This window comes from Chelonoidis abingdonii, chromosome 9 (assembly GCF_003597395.2).
Source record: "Chelonoidis abingdonii isolate Lonesome George chromosome 9, CheloAbing_2.0, whole genome shotgun sequence".
NCBI classification, from domain to species: domain Eukaryota; kingdom Metazoa; phylum Chordata; order Testudines; family Testudinidae; genus Chelonoidis; species Chelonoidis abingdonii.
The window spans coordinates 51,613,433-51,633,013 of NC_133777.1; the positions used below are offsets into that span (position 1 = coordinate 51,613,433).

The 19,581-nt window shown below is 42.3% G+C and overlaps 1 protein-coding gene across 1 annotated transcript in view; it reads left to right on the forward strand.

Annotated features, from left to right (window-relative positions):
* Positions 1-19,581, forward strand: part of HERC1 (HECT and RLD domain containing E3 ubiquitin protein ligase family member 1) — a 172,943-nt gene that overhangs the window by 11,637 nt on the left and 141,725 nt on the right. Inside the window, 4 exon segments of the mRNA XM_032765456.1 lie at positions 6,364-6,491; positions 7,998-8,142; positions 8,238-8,409; positions 9,857-9,991. Of these exon segments, the coding sequence (XP_032621347.1) occupies positions 6,364-6,491; positions 7,998-8,142; positions 8,238-8,409; positions 9,857-9,991 (580 nt within the window).

Below are 19,581 nucleotides of genomic sequence, written 5' to 3' on the forward strand. Positions count from 1 at the left end.
TACACTGCCAGCTTCGAAACCACACCTCCAACCGGTCCTCAATCATGGATCTACAACCACCTGACATATGATCTCCACACGTGTCACAGGGTACTGTCGGGGTGGCAGGCCACTGCTCGTCCACGACAGACAACCACTGGCCTAGCGCGAAACGTATTCTCCCCGGGCAACTGACACAGCCGCACCATTAGTAACTTCCAGCCCTCAGGAACCAATCCATGGCAAACAAACCCGATGCCAACTCTGCCCACATAATCTAACACCAGCGACGACCATCATAGGACCTAACCAGATCGCCCCTCATCACTGGTTCATTCACTCGCAACGGTCTCACTCGATAGTTAATATACCCATCCAATATTGCCAGCAAACGGCCTCTGCTATGTCATTCGGCCAACGTGGACAGTCACTACGGAATAAGCCGTAATTGGCACAAATCTAAGATACCCTGATAGGCAAAATCACAAAAACCTTGTAGAGACCATGCTTACAACCTTGCCGGCACACTTATAGCAGACCTAAGGTTGGCTATCTCCTGCCAGTTAAAAACTCTCAGGACCAGATACTGCTAATGAGAAAACTGCTTGAGCGTCCAAGTCATTTGCAAATTGTGACACCATTCAGCTCTGGACTATAAACAAAGACTTGTGACATGGCTTGCAGATGACGACGCAATCCGTAGTTCTTCTCCTCTCCGTTGGTCTTATTCACACCTCTAACTGCTATGACGCAGCGCAGGAGCTACCACCTCTCCCCTGACTGAAACTAAACTCGTTATCTCTAGCTTGCTTGCTATGCATATATATACCTGCCCCTGGAAATTTCCACTACCTGGCGTCTGACGAAGTGGGTATTCACTCACGAAAGCTCACGCTCCAAAACCTCTGTTAGTCGTATAGGTGCCACAGGGATTCCTGCCTTTCTACAGTACCAGACCTATACACGGAACTCACCGCCCTCTGATATCTCTTCAGTTTCAAGTAATCTTTTATGCATTCACACTAATGGGAAGTGATCACTATTAGCGTCAGATATACACACTTCGCATATTCATTGCACCGCCAGAGTACAGTCGTGACTTTGACTCGTTTATATTATATTTGGTAGTTCTTAAGACAAAATGGTAGTATGAGTCAACACACAAATATAAGAATAATTCTTAATATTAGACATAGACTTGTAATAAGAGTGACTAAAAGTTTCTTTTCTGGCAGAATGTGAAAAGAAATATTTAGTGTAGTGTAATAAGTTTGTTCACATTTTCGAACTATGAGATTACTGAGCCATGAAGTGTCTTACTTCTATTTTATTTGTTTTTGTCAAAACTTTCTAGATTGGAATCTTTATATTATTTGTAATAAGTTGTTGTCACTACAACATACTGACTCGCGACAAACGCAGTGAAGTGTGCACAAGAGATGACTTAGACCATTCCTCTACTACTCCTCTGTCATGAACAGTGAATTTTCTTTCAACCAGTACCAGAAGTGCAAATAGGCGATTCCGTGCTTTGGCTGCTTACCCAATGCTCAAATCTCCTTTGTTGTGCTTACTCACTGTCTTGGTTAGAGCGCCTCAGCTGTGATTTGATAGATTAAAGCTGTTCATCTTTGCACTTCCTAGCCTGACAATGTAAGGTGTCCTTATATGTAAGAGTGTGATTATAGCCAGTCTTCTCATGATAGCCGAGCACTTCATCGTGTGTTAGTAAGACTAAATAACTAAGAAGCTTATGATTGGAGATACCTTCCGGAGAACCTTTCGTATTTGCACATTTCTTCCACATCGACCGCGCGGGCAGAGTAGAGGACGAGTATGGTAAGTTCAGTTCTTCCAGAAGTGGAAATAGAAGAAATCACCAAAAATTTCCTGTAGAAGATAGAAATCAGGCAAGACTTTTCTATGCATAGACCACTGAAAATGTTCATTGATTAACTGGTATATCAGTAATATCATTAAGAATACTTAAATGAATCCAAATAATAATATAGCACACATTTGAATAATGTCCTAGACGTTATTAGACTTTAAGGGTCAGAAGGACCCATCTGATGGATCATCATAGTCTACTTCCTGCACAATTGGCAGGCCGCACAGAAGCTCTAACACCCACCCACTCCTGTAGACAAAACCCCTGAATCTAATCTGAGCTTATTGACAGTCGGCTCTAAATCGGATTTAAAGATCTCAAGGCTGCAGAGGAACTCAGGTAAGTGCCCCCATGCAGCAGAGCGAAGGCGAAAAAATTCTCCAGGGCCCTCTGCCAATCGTTCCCTGGAAGGAAAATTCAGCTTCCCGACCCCAAATATGGCCGATTCAGTTAAACCCTGAGCATGTGGGCCAAGGACTCCGCAACTCAGCATCCAGAAAAGAAATTCTTCTGTAGTAACTCAGATCCCACCCATCCAACATCCCATCCACAGACCACTGGGCGTTATTGTACCTGCTAATAATCAGAGATCGAATATGATAATGCCAAAAATTAGGTCTATGCCCATCCAATTACCATCCCAGATCCATAATAAACTTATTCCTAGCTTGAAAGGCCTAGTCCTGAGCGCCGCATGATTGTACTTGCCACCCCCACTCACCTCCACCTTGGCATTAGAATTGCTCTCCAGAACCGGTAATCACTCTACTCGTGGAACTTGACACGCACACTTCATACTAGATTTTCACAGTGTCCTGACATATCCTTCCCTAGTGTCCAGTTTATGCATCCAATTTGTCTCGTTAGTGTCCTACACTTTCCTGGTAACTGGAGCTAAAAGAACTCTCTCATACCTCTTACCTCGACATATTTTATCCTCGATAATATCTTCAATAACAGAGGTCACAACTACATTATATCCTCCCTCTAGCCCTTCTAGTTTCCTCTTGCGTCGCTAAGGTCTGAACCCAAAGCCAAATACTTTTGAGTCTCCTTCCCATAAGACAGTTAACCATGTCCCTCCAGGCTCAAAATTCAATCTCTGCATAGACCCTTCTCTGTACCTTGGCTTTCTCGCGGTGTGGAACTTACATCCATTCTTGAAGACAATGGGAGACAAAAGCATACTGCGAACACACATTATTCAGATGAGGATCTACACACAATGCCTTGTATAATATCAGCGTTACCTCCCGAAACACTCACTTCATCTCCATTTATTGGAAAATACCATCGTCTGACATGCTCCCAAATATCCTCAGTAGACTTTTCTTTTAACCATGCCGTCACTCCCATACATGAAGCGGGCTCATAGTACATCCTATCCGCATCGAAACCAAATACTCCCAACGTCTTCGTTAACTCTCTCTTGTGTTACTTCGCTCAATCCTGATGTGTTCTCCAGCTTACTATAAAACCAAAATCTTGCTTATAGTTAACCATCCCATAAAATCGCATAGACCTTGACTTTTCACTAATTAAACTTTCTCCCAGCTCTAACGCTCAACGAATGGTCTATCCAGAATCTGCACCCGTACATCATTGAACATTTCCGCCTGGCTCCTCTCTTGTGCCTTAGCAAGATTCCCAAGCTTTGGTGTCATCCTGCCCATAACCTATCACTCACCGACAATCCCGATCTATACCACTTTATTCTGGTGTCCACCGCAGGTGCGGATAATATGTACAGCTAATTGACATACAGACTTGTTCTCCGCAACCTGATATCCTCGAGCGGAACTAAGCCGCTGCCTAACTCCATACACTTCACAGACCACTGACAAGTTATCACCTTCATCTAGCGACCTCTCGATCTGTGATCTACACTCATTGATATTCATTCGAATGGTGATTCATCTTTCAATTATTATCATATTGTTTATATCACCATTTTTCCAATTGTACACACTCAAATATCCTCACAACAAATTGTGAGAATACTCGCTAAATCGGTCTCAACTAGCTCTACAGGCTGATAATAATGCCGAACGCCCTTCAATCCTTCTCAGATACCGGGACCTCTGTGTTCTCCTCATTGACATCAAATATAAAGAGAAAATATCTGGTTAACACACAATCCAACCACCGAGTGCCCTGGCTTGTGTCTGGCATGTGGGCACTCTTACCTCGGTAAACCACTAGTCTGATTATATTGTTGTTCCCCGTTACCATGACCTACCGTCTTACTCAATCTATCTCTCTCACTTCAAAATTATCTGGTCAAGACCTGCAATACTACTGAGCCTGTCCAACTTACTAACAGGCCTATAGTTCACTCGGGATGCATCTTTAATGTTGATGCCTTTCCAGCTGTTCTTACACAATCCGGAACCTATGAAGAGAAGACACGGACTCTAATTCCCAGCGTAGCGAGTAAAGACCGTCCTCCTGAGTTTACTGAATCATTAAAAATCTTCGCTGCATGGACTGGTGCAAATATTTCATGTGTGCCAGTTCTTTAATATTCTTGGATGAAGATTATCTGGGGTCCCAGATTTAAGTCGCCTACTTAATTGCTGATATGGTTGGTTCATACATCAACGATGGTATTAATCTGCTCTCCATATCTCGATTCCATGGGTTGTCATCCTACCATGTATCCCCGTAAGCATCCTCATGTAGCAACTCATTTACAAGACTGAGGCAAGGCAGATTTTGTTCTGAATATTTGAGCGCCATCCCTAGATTATCCTTAACCTCCACTCCATCCTCAGTGTTTAGCGGTCCCACTTCTTTCTTTGTTTTCTTCTTATTTATATGGCTATAGAACCTTTTACTATTGGTTTTAATTCCCTTTGCAAGGTCCAACTCTACATGGCTTTTGGCCTTTCTCACTGTATCCCTCTGTGTTCTGACCTCAATTAGGTAGATTTCCTTGCTAATCCCTCCCATCTTCCACTCTTTGTAGGCTTTCTGATTTTTCTTAATCACCTCTCTGAGATGCTTGCTCATCCAGCTTGGTCTACAATGCCTCCCTATGAATTTTTTCCCCTTTCTTGGGATGCAGGCTTCTGATAGTTTCTGCAACTTTGACTTGAAGTAATTCCAGGCCTCCTCTGCCTTTAGATCTTCAATTTCTTCAGTCCAATCCACTTCCCTAACTAATTTCCTTAATTCTTTAAAGTTAGGAAATCAAGACTAGGGTCTTGAAATCAAAAACCCTAGTCCCAGATCTATTTTGTTTATCCTTCCATCTATTTTAATAAAGTCAAAACAAAATGAATGAAAATGTTTTGATGATGTTGAAATGAAAAATTGTCTTTTTTCCTATCGAAAACTTAATCAAAATGAACATGTTCCACAAAACATTTTGATTTTTGTGAAACTGCAAATTTTGATGGAAAACTGTTCCTTCAAAAAATTTTCAGCCACCCCTATTAACGCATATCCATTTCTATTGCTATGACTGGTTGGTGCTGGTTAGTGAGTCATGCCCTCCTTAATGCAGAAGGGGGTTGGTAGAGGAGCCTGGACCCTCTCACTCCACTGGGCTCCAATCCAGGGCCCTGCAAGGATTAGCAAGGGTCTGGCACCTGGGAGAGCCTTAAGGCTGCCCTGTCTAGACCATTTCCTTATCACCCATTCTCTATAATCCAAGTTTTGCAGTCTGTGGTGGACCGGTAAAAGAGAAAGGTATGGACCGTCCTTCACTCAGGGCACAGAAGTTAAGCTCCTTTTGTCCAGAGGAAAGCTCCTGTAGCACCTCTTTGCAACAGCTCCCAAGGCAGGTCCTTCTCCCTGCCTGTTCAGCCCTGTTCTGAACTGTCTGACTTCATTTTAAGCTCCCTCCTCCATCTGAAACATGCTCTGCAGGTGCAACTGAGTTGGGTTGTTTGGGCCTATGGTTGCTGTTTAACTCCTTCAGGTCTAGTGTGGGATTTATACACCAGTCGCAACTGCTCTTTCACAGAAAATGATGTTACATGAACTGCTGAGGGCAAAGGGCTGAATTCAAAAGACAAACTTCAAGAAGGAATAAAAGACAGAAAACCTTAAAATTATGTGAAGGGCTTAAAAACAGACATATTAACATATGAAGGACTGTTAGAAAACTTCAGAAAAGCTTTTTAGGCCATCCTTTAAGTTGAAAAAAATACAGTTGGATTTTTGTTTTACTAAACATGCTAAGGGTTCACGTTTAAGAAGACTTATGTTAATGACAGATCACAAAATGAGGAGCTAAACAACAAACCAGTGAAAAAATATCAATTAGTATGCTAGGTGTGTGTTCAGTAAACATCTACTACAACCTTTATGCTTCCTTCTACTGAGTAGCAATAAAATAATTTAAAAATAAAGCAAACACTTCCCTACCAAAACACTGAGGCAAATGTTTAGAAATCTAAAAGACTTTTGATTAGGATGTTAAATCTTCACATAACTGTCATAACTGCAGTTTATTTTAGTCTAATATTACCTTATGTGTCTGATAGGTAAACTTGGCCATGGGGATACCAATAGAGTATATAAACCTAAAGTTATAGAAGCTTTACAAGGAATGTTTATTCGCAAAGTGTGTGCTGGGAGCCAATCTTCACTTGCCTTGACATCAACAGGGCAGGTAGGCAAAAAGATATTTTCACTTGAATGACAGTCTTAATGTTTGAGAAGATGCCTGAGACTTGTTGTTTAAATGTGTATAGCTATTGTTTTGGTTAAAATTATGAAAAGGTATATACACCTTTGAGATACTTTAAAACCAAAAAAAATCTTAAATGTTATACAACAGGTATGCAAAATTTTACTTAGCATAGATGCTCTCTTTAGAGAAATACAATTTAGAGAAGTATAATTTGTCCCAAACATAGCTGGAAGAAACACAAGATATCAGGGGTGTGGTTTAACTAGGCCACAACTTTAATAGCATATCTAGGAGTTATCCCACAATAACTCATTCAGTGCTGTCATCCTTCCTCAAGCTCAAAATTGGTACAAGTGGTACCTGATGTGATAGCTTATAATCACAGTTGTCATATAACAATTATTCCTCTTTTCCAATAATGTACTATAGCTGTAATATAATATTCAAGTGCCACATGACTTCTTCAGTCTATAGGGAAAAAATTCCCAAGATTATGATATACACAGAGAAAGAATGTATGTTTATCTTTACAGACTAGAACTACAGTTTATAATTTCTATCTGTTTATTTAGTATACTTTTCTATATTATAAATGCAAAACACCAAGGGCCCAGTCTTGCAAGTGTTCTCTTTTAAAGGATAATACAGAAATGTGGAGCTATTTTATAGAATATTTCATAGTCTTAATGAACATTACAGCATATATAGTAATAGGTTTGAATACATTGTTTATATAAAGCCATATATGCACATGAGCCCGGATTCAGCAGTCTGTTTCTGTCCATGTCAGATTGTAAAGAAAAGGTTTGGGGTCTAAAGGACTTGATAACCAAATAAAATAATTTAAGGTTTATACTTAAATTTCAGAAAAATTTTGATTGCTGCATTGTTTGCTAAATTTCAACAGCCATGTTTGTCCAAGGCCCTTACTAAAATCTCTTTCTACCCCAGTTACTTGGCATGTAATTACAACTCTTCTAGTATTTGTTTTGATTTGTTTGTAAAGGTATTGTGAGGTGTGATTAAATGAAATTTAAGCCTTCTAATGGGAAGGAATTTGGTATTAAATTTACCCACAAGAGGATGGTTTTAGACCAAATAATGTTGGGACTAAAAACAGGAGATTAATCTTGTATAGCTTATATGTTGTGATGGTTTTGGAAATTATGGTGGTTTGAGGTCATTTAATCTCTCAAATATTTGTTCTTGTGTTGTGTATTGGAGAATTGTTAGCCAGAAGAATTTTCTGTGGCATAATGTGTATAATTAATTTATAGAGGAGAAGTTAGGAATTTATATATAAATGGATGTATCAGAGCCCAGATTTGTACAGTGTGTATAAATACAAATATACATACATAACTTGCTTGTGCAATTACAGGTATAATTGCAGTAATTACACACACACAATCTTGTGTAGCTCTGTCTCTTGACAAATACCAATAATATTGTGTTGAAAACTTATATGTACATCTGTATTTTTAGGTATATGCGTGGGGCTGTGGTGCATGCCTAGGCTGTGGTTCTTCAGAAGCTACTGCTCTTAGACCCAAGCTGATTGAAGAGCTGGCTGCTACAAGAATAGTTGATACTTCAATTGGTGACAGTCATTGTTTGGCACTTTCTCATGGTAAAATAAATATGGTATATAGGGTATTTATAATCGTCTTTGATTAAAAGACTCTGAGCCTCAAATTTTGTTTCCTTCTTTGATTGTCTCTTTAGATAATGAAGTTTATGCTTGGGGTAACAATTCCATGGGACAGTGCGGTCAGGGAAATTCCACTGGTCCCATTACTAAACCAAAGAAAGTAAGTGGTTTAGATGGAATAGCAATTCAGCAGATTTCAGCTGGCACTTCGCATAGCCTTGCCTGGACAGCCCTTCCAAGGGACAGGTAAAATACTACATTCTATAAAAATATACTGATGTGTGGTAAAATTCTGTGCTTGTTAACAGGATTGTACATTGCAGTATTGTAACAGTTCTGTTTATAATGCTTTGAAGATTTTCTGTTTTTTGTTTTTTTTATCATTGTGGGTTATGTGTTACAGTTGTTACAGATAGGGATATTGTCAATTCAAAAATATTTTCTCCGAAGGCTTTGTACCTACCATTGGACAAAGAACATTTAAGGTTACTAAAACTGAAAAGTTGAAAAATAATTGTTTTTCAATTTTTTGTTTATTTTATGGCTATGACAGCACTTTGTGTCAGTTACACTGTTTCCCTGTATAATCTGTTAGCAAGGAAAAATTGTCTTAAGGTCTTGTGTAAACAAACCCCATGGATAGACACCCCTCAGTTTGAGAGGCTTTTTTTAGTTTAACGTAATTGTGAATTGGTTTAAGTTAACTGAAATAAGCCATTCTAACATCAAAATAAGTGTGTCCATGTAGGTGTTTTCTCTGGTTGACCTAAATCAGTTTTAAAATTGTTTGTTAGCCCTTGTCCGTGCTTGAAGCTGAAGCACTTTAATGGAGAAGACCCTGATAAAAAGCAATATAGAAGCAGAGGAACTCTTAATTTTTTTAAGAATTTCAGAATTTTTTTTCAAAATGTTCTGTTTTAAAGGGAGCTATAATAGAAAATGGAATTTTCAAAAATTAGTTAATTTCAGATAACAACAAATGACTGCATCCTTTCAAACTGTGCCAGTATTATGTCAAAATTTCTGGAGTGAATTAGTAACTTTCATGATGCCAAACTAGCTTTGAGAATGTTTTATAGCTCCTCTAAGAATCAGCTGCAAAAATTCCATGTCCCTATATTTAAGGTACCCATAAAAGCACATCTTTTGTTTTAGTTGCTCAGTGTTTGATTCAGAGAGACATTTACAGAAAAGAGAGAAACTATCTACAAGCATCAGGAAGATTTACTGCTCCAATCAGGTTAAAACTATTTTGTTAGGTTTATCTGTGAGCCAAAACCTTAGAGTCATAGAGTTTTAGGCCAGAAGGAACCACCATATCATCTAGTCTAACCTCCTGTATATCACAGGCCACCAACACCATTCAGAATCCACACACTGAACCCAACAACCAAACTTTGACTGAAGTATTACATCCCACAGGAGACTAAACTGTAATGTGGCACAAGCAGAGAATAGGAGGGGATGAGGTGCATCAATGTCTGAAGTCCCTGCAATGGCAGAGAATTAAGTGAGAGAAACCCAGACAATCCCAGCAAGTGTCTCTGCTGCCAAGGAATGCAATGATACAGTATCCTTGTCATGACAACCATATTAACTTATTGTATTTGTTAATTTATTATACAGATGGTTACATGTTTTACATGTGCATTTATTTCAGTGTATTTCATGCATTTCTTATGTTTGATTCCAGACAAGTTGTTGCATGGCACAGACCTTATTGTGTAGACCTTGAAGAAAGTACCTTCTCCCATCTCCGGTCCTTTCTTGAGCGGTACTGTGATAAAATTAACAGCGAGATTCCCCCTCTTCCTTTCCCTTCATCAAGGTATCTATAAAGGATATGCATGTTTAGATTTGTATGTTTGAATGGTGGTGTATGGTTTTGTTTTTAATAGTAAAGATTTGGGTTTCCTGGATTAAACAGCCTTTGCATTTCAGTTATATTTTGATTTGCAATACAATATTTTTTTCAATACCAAAAATCAAACTACTCTTCTTTGAGTGATTGCACACTCAATGTGGTGGAATGTGGTGTGCACAGTCCCAAGGACTGTTGTCAAAATTTTTTCCCGTCAGTGATACCCATCTGGCTTTTCCAGCAGCAAGCCACTGCATACATGTATATAGGGAGGAGCCACTCTGCCTCCCCTCAGTTCCTTCTTACTGCCTGTGATAGTTGTTTTAATCTGTTGGCCTTGCTTTAACAAGTGCTCTCTGCTGTTTTTTCTTGTATGTAATTACATATTTGTATAGTTATTAGGGTTAGTTAGTATTTGTTGAGTTAATTTATTCTCAGTTTGTCAAGTTTGGGTTTCCATTATCAGTACCAAGGGATGCATTGGGATTCAAGACCTGTCTGTAGTGCTGTAAGTCCATGCCTGTAGCAACTTGTACTCTAGTTTGAAGTACTAGGATGAGTCTTATATTAGGGATCAGTGCCAGATCTGCAAGGACTTGAAGCTTAAGAAAGATGGAGAAGCTTGGCAGAAGTTTTTTCGTGGAGTCTGCTCTGAGGCCACCTTCAGTGCCTTCTCAGTCAGAGATGGTACTGAAAAGTTCAGCATCTGTGAGATATGCACCTCTGATGCTGACTGAGTCCCGGCACTGCTCTCCCATCACCAGTGCCGAGGAAAGAGTAGAAGGCTTCCAAGGACGCTGCTGGGAGAGGCAGATCTCTGGTCCCTCAGTCGTCCAAGAAAGGGAACAGAGTGTTGAATAGAGTGTAGTTAAAATCAAAGCACTCCTCAACTCATCCATCAGCTGGGTCGGCACTGTTGATTGTGGTGTTGGGCTTGCACCATCAAGTCTAGGGTCCAAAGCAGCATCTTCATCAGCTCTAGCATTATCTACATATCTTGTGCACCAGTCAGAGATTGTCCTAGTACCATCTGCACCCTCAAGCTGCAAAAGGGTTGCTGAGCTTATTGCTGCCGGTCTCCCCAGTGCAGGAGATTACTCCTTCTGTAGCGGTAAACTGCTTGACTTCAGCTTCCTCAGTGTAGTGCCCAGCATCAAGTCAGTCTTCTGCATTCTGGAGCTCTTATTCTTTGGTACTGTAGAGATGTAAACCAGCAATAATGTCTTGTCTTCGCTTTTCCCCAGACTTCTGGCACCAGTTCCCAATGCTGACTGGATTGGTCAGGAGAAAGTAACTCTTCTGACTTGGTGGTTGGCTCTTATGTTTCCCAGGTGCAAAGTGTGTCTTGCCACTCTTCTCCTAGACCTTACCACCTGGGGTACTTGGAAGACTCTGAGACTGGTGCTGATATGGACATGTGGCCTGTCAGACATTGGGGTCCAGCGCCCTTTCACTGGTCTTTCTGGAATTTGTGGGTTGGGGTTTCCTTCCCCTTCCGAATCCTCCCTGTGTCATTCACATTCAGTTTCTTCAGGTAGATGTGGGAAATCAACTCATTGATCCTGATGATCAATGCATCCTAGAATACTCAAGGAGTTAATAGAGGAGGTATCTGAGCCTCTAGCTATTATCTTTGGAAAGTCATGGGAGACGGGAGAGATTCCAGAAGACTGGAAAAGGGCAAATATAGTGCCCATCTATAAAAAGGGAAATAAAAACAACCCAGGGAAAACACAACCGTTAGTTAACTTCTTGCCAGGGAAGATAATGGAAGAAAGTAATTAAGAAATCATCTGCAAACCTTGGAAGGTGGTAAGGGAATAGGAATACCAAGCCATTGGATTTGTAAAGAACAATCATGTCAAACCAATCTGATCGCTTTCTTGAAGAAAGGAGCCTTGTGGATAGGAGAACGGGTGGAATGTCGTATACTAGACTTAGTAAGCATTTGATATGGGCCGCATGTTATCTTATCGATAAACTAAGGCAAATACATTTAGATGGGCTCCTAATAAGGTGAAGTGCAAACTGGCTGGAAAACCGTAACTCAGAGAGTATTATTAATGGCCCCAATCCCTGCTGAAAGGGTATAACAAGTGGGTTCCGCAGGGTCGTTGGGACCGGCTCTGTTCAATACCTCATCAAACTACTTAATTTTGACATAGAAAGTAACCTATTAAGTTTGCGATGATATACAAACTGGGAAGGGATTGCAACGCTTTGGAGACAGGGCAAATTCAAAGTGGATCTGACAAAATTGGAGAAAGGTCTGAGGTAAACCGGATGAAGTCAATAAAGACAAATGCAAAGTGCTCCACTTAGAAGGAACATAGCTTTCACACATACACCCAGAATGGGAAGAGACCTGTCTATGGGAAGGAGTATCGGCAAGATAGAGAATCTAGGGGTCAAGCAGTGAGACCACAAACCTAAAATAGCAGTCCAAACAGGTGCAACTGTGCATGGGCCGATAAAAAAAAGCAAAACAACACGTCCGAAATTCTGGCGAGCATTATTACAAGTGTCGTTGTAAACAAGACACGAGAAGTCATTCTTCAGCGCTTCTGATCTCTGCGGCGGGTTAGGCCTTCAATCTGGAGTTACATGCTCCAGCTTTCTGCAACCGCATTTCAAGAAAGATGAGGGGAGAAATTGGAGAGGTACCAGAGAAGAGCAACAAGAAATGACAAAGGTCTTGAGAACATGAGCTATGAAGGAAGGCTGAAAGGAATTGGGTTGTTTTAGTTTGGGAAAAAGAAAGAAGACTGAGAAGAGAACATATGAGCAGGTCAGGTATCTAGAAAGGGTGTCATAAAGGAGGAGGAGAAACTTGTCACCTAGCCCTAATGATAGAACCAAAGAAGCATAACTTAACTTGCAGAAGGGAGATTTAGGTTGGAATTAGGAAAAGTTCCTAACTGTCAGGGAGTAACACGGATAAAATTGCTAGGATGTTGTGGAATCTCCATCTCTGCAGATATTTAAGAGTAAGTTAGATAAATGTCTATCAGGGATGGTCTAGACAGTATTTGGTCCTGCCATGAGGGCAGGGGACTGGACTCGATGGCCTCTCGAGGTCCCTTCCAGTCCTAGAGTCTATGAATCCCCTCCTGATCCTGGTACTGGGTCTGTACTGAGCAGGAAGAAGGTGTTATGGAGCATCTGTCAGGACAGCTAACAAAGGAGGCACAGCCTCAACCTGTGCTAGCTTCGACCTACTCTCCAGATGAAGCAGTTTCCTTGGGGATGTTTTTGCCCCTTCCTGATGACTGTGAGGCTCACCAGGAGCTCTTAAAAAAAGGGGCCTTTGGCCATAGATATTTAGGTGGAGGCAGTTAGGGAATCTTCTCTCTGCCTTGTCAATGCCTCCATCTCAGGTGGCTCTGCCAATTAATGAAGCAATTTTAGAACCTAACAAGACTCTCTGGCAAACTCTCCTCCCTCCCACAGCAAAGCTAGTGGAGTGTAGGTATTGTGCCCACCTAGAGTTTTGAGCATTTTTATTCCCACGCCCCTCCAGGGTGACTGGTTGTCTTGGCTGCCAATGAGAGGGAGTGCTAGGGGAGTCAGGCATCCACCCCTAAGTCAAGGGATGCAAAAAAGCTGGACTTGTTGAGAAAAATTTATTCTATGGCAGAGTTATAGCTTAGAATCACCAGCCAACAGTCTTTTTGAGGGTGATATGACTAAGATCTGTGATATTCTAAAAATTTAAGAACAAGTTGCCTGAGGAGATTAAGCAGAAGTTCCTTTCGTAAGTAGATAAAGGGAAGTTGATGGGAAGAACTTCACTCCAGGCCAATTTGGATGCAGCTGACTCGGCTCCTAGGACCATGGCTTCTGCCATCACCATCACCCTGACTGCTAGGAGTCTGTGTATTTCCTTACCTGGATGACTGGCAAGTAAGAGCCCAGTCCAGATCTCAGGTGCTTTCTAGCATAGCCAGTATTCAATCTACTTTTGATGTACTGGGGCTACTAATCAATGGCATTGTACAAAGAAAAGAATCCATTGTGGCAGTCCTGGACTCTACAAAAACCAGGGCTTTCCTACCATAGTGGAGGTTCCAAGCTATGTGTCTTATTGCTCTAGGTCTAAAGGTGCATCCTATCATCAAAGTTTGGAACTGCCTCAAACTTCTAGGTCACGTGGCAGCATGGACTTACAAGATACAGCATACCAGACTGCACCTCAGACGTTTACAGGGTTGGATAGCCTCAGTGTATTCACCAGCCTGTCATCATGCAGGCATGGTGGTTCAAGTACCCCTACGGGTCTTATCCTCTCTAGACTGGTGGATAAATTCTGCTGATGTTTGTGAGAGGGTTCCTTTTGCCCCTCCACAAGAGACTCTCACCCTAGTAACAGACACTTTGAATCTAGGTTGGAGAGCTCGCTTAGGTTGCCTTCAGAGTCAGGAGTGTTGGTCTCCGTGGGATCTGACTCCATACAAATGTTGGGGAGCTCAGTGCCATCCGTCTAGCTTGCATGGCATTCCTTCCACACATCAGGGAATGGAGCTTATTGGTGCTTATGGACAACACAGCAACTGTGTTTTGTGTAAACAAACAAGGAGGGGCCTGATCCACAAAATTATGCTGGGACGCAATCCTCCTATGGAAGTTTTGCATCATCAGTTCCATCAACCTGAAAGTGCCTTACCTTCCAGGAGTTCAAAACACTCTGGCAGACCACTTGAACAGGTTATTCACAGGCCACCACAAGTCATCTCTCTGACTGGACATTTCCAGATCCATATTCCAGTGGTGGGGAACTCCCAAAGTGGATGTATTTGCAACAAAATAAAAGAAAAAATGTCTTTTTTTTTTTTTTTTCTTGAGTGGGGCATCAGCCCTGATTCGCTGACACATGCTTTCCCCCAGCCTGATTGATAGTACTGCTGTGCCTTCCCTCCAGGTCCGCTCTTCCCCAAAGTCTTATCCAAAGTTAAGCAGATTCTGCTCCCTTTGTTCTAATAGCCCAGTCAACATTGGTTTTCAACCCTGTTAGCATTATCAGTCAGATCTCAACTGTTGTACCTGAGAGAGATGTATTTTATCTCCCAGCACAATGGTCTCTTTCTTCATCTCAGGTTTCAAGCTCTCTATGATTGTGTTGATTCTTTGTGGCTGACAGCTTTGGAACAGCAGGATACAGGAAGTCCTACTGAATAGCAGAAAGCCTTCATTAAGTCTTCTTACTTTGCTAAATGGAAGAGATTTTATATCTGGTCCCTACAGAGAGGCATTCCACCAGCTCAAGCTCTGATTAGCCATGTCTTGGACTATCTTTAAAGGATTGGCTCTTAGTTTGATTAGAGTCCATCTAGGAGTGGTATCAGCTTTCTATTTAACAGATCAATTTTTGTCAAACCCCACGTCCATCATATTTCTGAAGGATTTGTTCATATTATACCTATAGGTTTGTTATCATATTTCATAGCTGCGCTTAAGTTTTTAGTACTAGCAAAGTTGATGTCTCCCACCCCTTTGAGCTGCTAGCAACTTGTTCTTGTTACTCGTCAGTGAAAGTAGCTTTCCACGTTGCCCTAACCTTGGCCATGAGCTTTGGTATCCGAGCCTTCCTATACAACTTCCTTTAGGGACAAGGCTTTATGTTGGCTTCACCCTAAATTCCTGTCTAAAGTGGTCTCCAAATTGAATTTAAATCAAGAGATTTATTTAACCAACATTCTTTCCAAAGTCTCAGTCCTGTAAAGGAAAAGAAATGCTTCATTCTTTTGATGTTAGAAGAGCTTTGACCTTTTACCAAGACTGGATTAGGTCTTTCAGGGCTTCGGCTCAACTTTTCACCATTTCAGATAGAGTTAAAGGGCCAATCAGTCTCAGCTTGGAGGATCTTCGCCTGGATCTCTGACTACATTCGTTTATCTTACCAATTGGCTGACGTCACACCTCTGAGTAGCGTGATGGCTCACTCAACCAGGTTGCAGGTTAGGATTCCCATTCTGGATATTTGTAAGGCAGCTATCTTGTCTTTGCTCCATGCATTTGCCTCTCACTATGCCATATCTCATCAATCCAGAGAGGATGCCAGGTTCGTACGAGTTGTTCTTTAATCCTTGTTTAAATAGACCGAGCCCACCACCAGTTTAAACTGCTTGTGAGTCACCTGCAGTAGAATGGACATGTGCAGTTACTTGAAGAAGCAAAACCGGTTTTCTATAACTGTTCAAGATGTTGCACATGTTCATTCCACAACCTACCTGCCTGCCTTCCCCTCTTTATTAGAGTCTTTCTGGTATGAAGGAACTGAGGAAGGTTGGGGGCAGCGTGCCCCTTTATGCATGCGTGTAGTGGCACAAGGCACCAGAGGGCCCTCGCACTGCCCTGATGGGAACTGCTAACGGAAGAATATTTGACAGCTGTGAATGAGGCATGCACAGACCTACAGTGGAATGGACTTGTTCAGCATATCTGATTAGGGGTCCTATATAAGGAGCCAGGCACTCAGGCAGCGGCACAGACAGCTGCAGCGGCACAGGAGCCAGCACACAGAGCTGCTAACAGGGGAGTTTCAGTGGGAGTTTCCAGGGGGAGGTTACAGGGGAGACTCATTCCCGTTTCTTTATAAGAAAAATAGGAACTACGTATAGCCTTCTCCAGTCGTACGGTACAACCCCTGAGTTTATCGATTGGCTTAAAAATTTCTCGGCTAAACGGCTCGCAATTTCACGCGCCAGTCCTTTAATATCCTCGGATGGAGATATGTCCGGGCCTTCCGATTTTGTCCCATTAAGGTGTTAAGTTGGGCCTTCTACCTCAGATGCTGGTAATATCACTCCATACTCCACATTCCCGTTTATCATCCCTCCATCATCCCTAACTCCTCACTTAGTCTTACTAAAAAACTGAGGCAAAGTACTTATAGATATTGGCCATGCTAGGTTATCCTTACCTCCGTTCCATCCTCAGTTAGTATACAAGAGGCCCTCACTTCTTCTTTCTTTGTTTTCTTCTTATTGTATGGTGGCTGTAGAACCTTTTATATTGGTTTTGATTCCCTTTTGCGAGGTCAGTTCTATTGCGGCTTTTAGCCTTTCCTTTCACTTTATCCCTACATGTTCTTGACCTCACTACAGGTAGGCTTCCCTTGCTATTCCCGCCTTCTTCTTCCACTCCCTGTAAGCTTTCTGGCTTTCTATCCCCTCTCTGAGTTTGCTTACTCATACCAGCTTGGCCTACAACTTTCCTGCCCATGGTTTTTTTCCCCTTTCTTGGGATGCAGGCTTTTCGACCGTTTCCGCAGCTGCGACTTAAAGGTATTCCAGGCTTCCTCCGCTTTAAATCCACAAGTTCTCACGTCCAATCCACTTCCCTAACTAATTTCCTTAACTTCTTTTAATTAGCCCTAAAAACGTCGAAAACCCTAATTCCCAGATCTACGTTTGTTTATCCTTCCATCTAGTTGAACTGAATCAGTTCATGATCACTCGAACCAAGGTTATTCCCCTACCACCATTCTCACGCGATCCTTCACTGCCTCACCAAAACCAAATCTAAAATGCATCCCCTCTCGTATGGTACTCAAACTACTTGATGAAGAAATCCATCCGCTATCAACATCCAGAAAAATCTGACCCTATTATTCTGCAAGCACTCGTCCTCCAGTCTATATCCTGGAAGTTGAAGTCTCCCTAATCACACATTTCCCCTTGTGTGGTACTTCGTAAAGACATTAAGAGTTTCTCTAATCCATATCCAAATCAGATCCGGCGGTCTGTAGCACACCCCAAGCACTATCTAGGGGAGCTCTAGTGCTTTTTACCCAGTGATGATTTTTTGGGCCCAGATAGGCTCTGTCTTACCATTCCATCACTTCTATTATTTACATTACAGTTAATCTCATCATTGATGTACAAGGCTACTTCCACCACTTGCCTTTCTCCTGCTTTTCTAAACAGCACATAGCCTTCAATACCTTACTCAGTATGAGTACTATTCCACCAGGTTCTGTTATTCCCTATTAATATCCGGTTCACTTTCCTGCACCAGTAGGCTCCGTTCCTCCATTTGTTACTCAGGTCCGCTTAGTTGTACAGACATTTCTAATTTTTTGGCGTTTGGCTGTCAGTGACATTCTTTCCCCCATTCATGCAACAGACTCTCTACCACCACCTCACCCGTTAGTTAGTTTCCTTACTCTGCTTTCCTCCTTGGCGTCAATCTTTGGTCCCAAGCGGTATCCCCTTCACTATTGTTTACTTCCCTAGTCCAGGACAAGTTTAAATTCCGGGCGTGGAGATCTTCCTGACATTCTCCCAACCATCTCCCCAACTTCTAGTTTAATAAGCTCTCTTAATGAGGGTGGCGAGCCTCCCATTCCTAGAAGGTCTATTTCCCTCTTACTTAGCTGAAGTCCATCCTGAGCGGAACAGTCGTCTGTCCGTAACGCTTCCCAATTGACCGTACATCCAAAGAGGGCCTACCCTCCTTATAGCACCACTGCCTGACATCTGTTATCGTCATACTCTTTGTCGCTCCTTCGTCGCCCGCTTGGACCGGCGAATCCCACTGAAGATCACTGAGCCTGATTTCTTTGGCGTCTTCCCCAGTCTGGCATATCCTCCTTGAATATAGTCCAGCGAGTAACTAGCGTATCATTCGTTTCCACATGAAGGGACAATCACGGATTCTTTCCCGCATCGGATCCTTTTCAGCCTCAGGTCCATCATCCTGTATCTTAGCCCCTGGCAGACAGCACACTTCTGTTCTCCGATCAGGTCTAGTTACAGGCTTGTCTATTCTCTCTGGTTAAGAGTCTACAATCACGTAGACTTGCCTTTTCCTGTGACGTGTGATTTCTTCCAGTCCTATCCCACACCAGCTTGGCCCCAGCCTCTCGATTCGTCATTCGCCCTTGCAATCTCTAGGGCTCATACTTGGTGCCGCCTCCATTGCTCCTCCCCTCCTTTCTACGGACTAGTGCTCGTCTCTTTTCCTTGCCCTCTCTTCCTTCAGCGACCAAACCCCTTTCCTAAAACCCAGCGCAAACCTGCTGTGCTCCATCTTCATTTTCCACTCAGGTCAAACCTGTTCCTGAGTTCTATTTTCGTCGCTCGCCGTCTTTTTCCTCGCTTGGTTCTCCTATTCACATGCTTCCACTGTCCACTTTCCTTCACCACAAGCCCCTCTTCAGAATTCTTTGTGTCTGCTTCCATCTGCTTTCGTCTGAGCTTATCCCCTGTGCTCATTATGTCTGTGTTCCTCATTCTGCTTCAAACCCCTTCTAACTTCAGCCAGAGTTTCCACTTGATCTCCAGTCCTCTTATCTTTTCTTCCAGACAGCCTCATCTCAGGCGGCACTTTCCATGCACGCAAACCCTTCCCCTACAGGTGCCTCCTCCAGGCCATGTACATGCCACAGGCTACCGCATTCCGGTCATTCCTCAGTGTGTCTCTACTTGCTGCCTCTGTCTCTCATGCTTTCCAACTCTGTGCTGCAGTCCACGCCTCAACCCACCACAGGCACCAACAACACTGGGTTGCTGGCAGACCCCTGCCCCTTCCTATTCTGGCTTCTGGTTCTTGCCTTG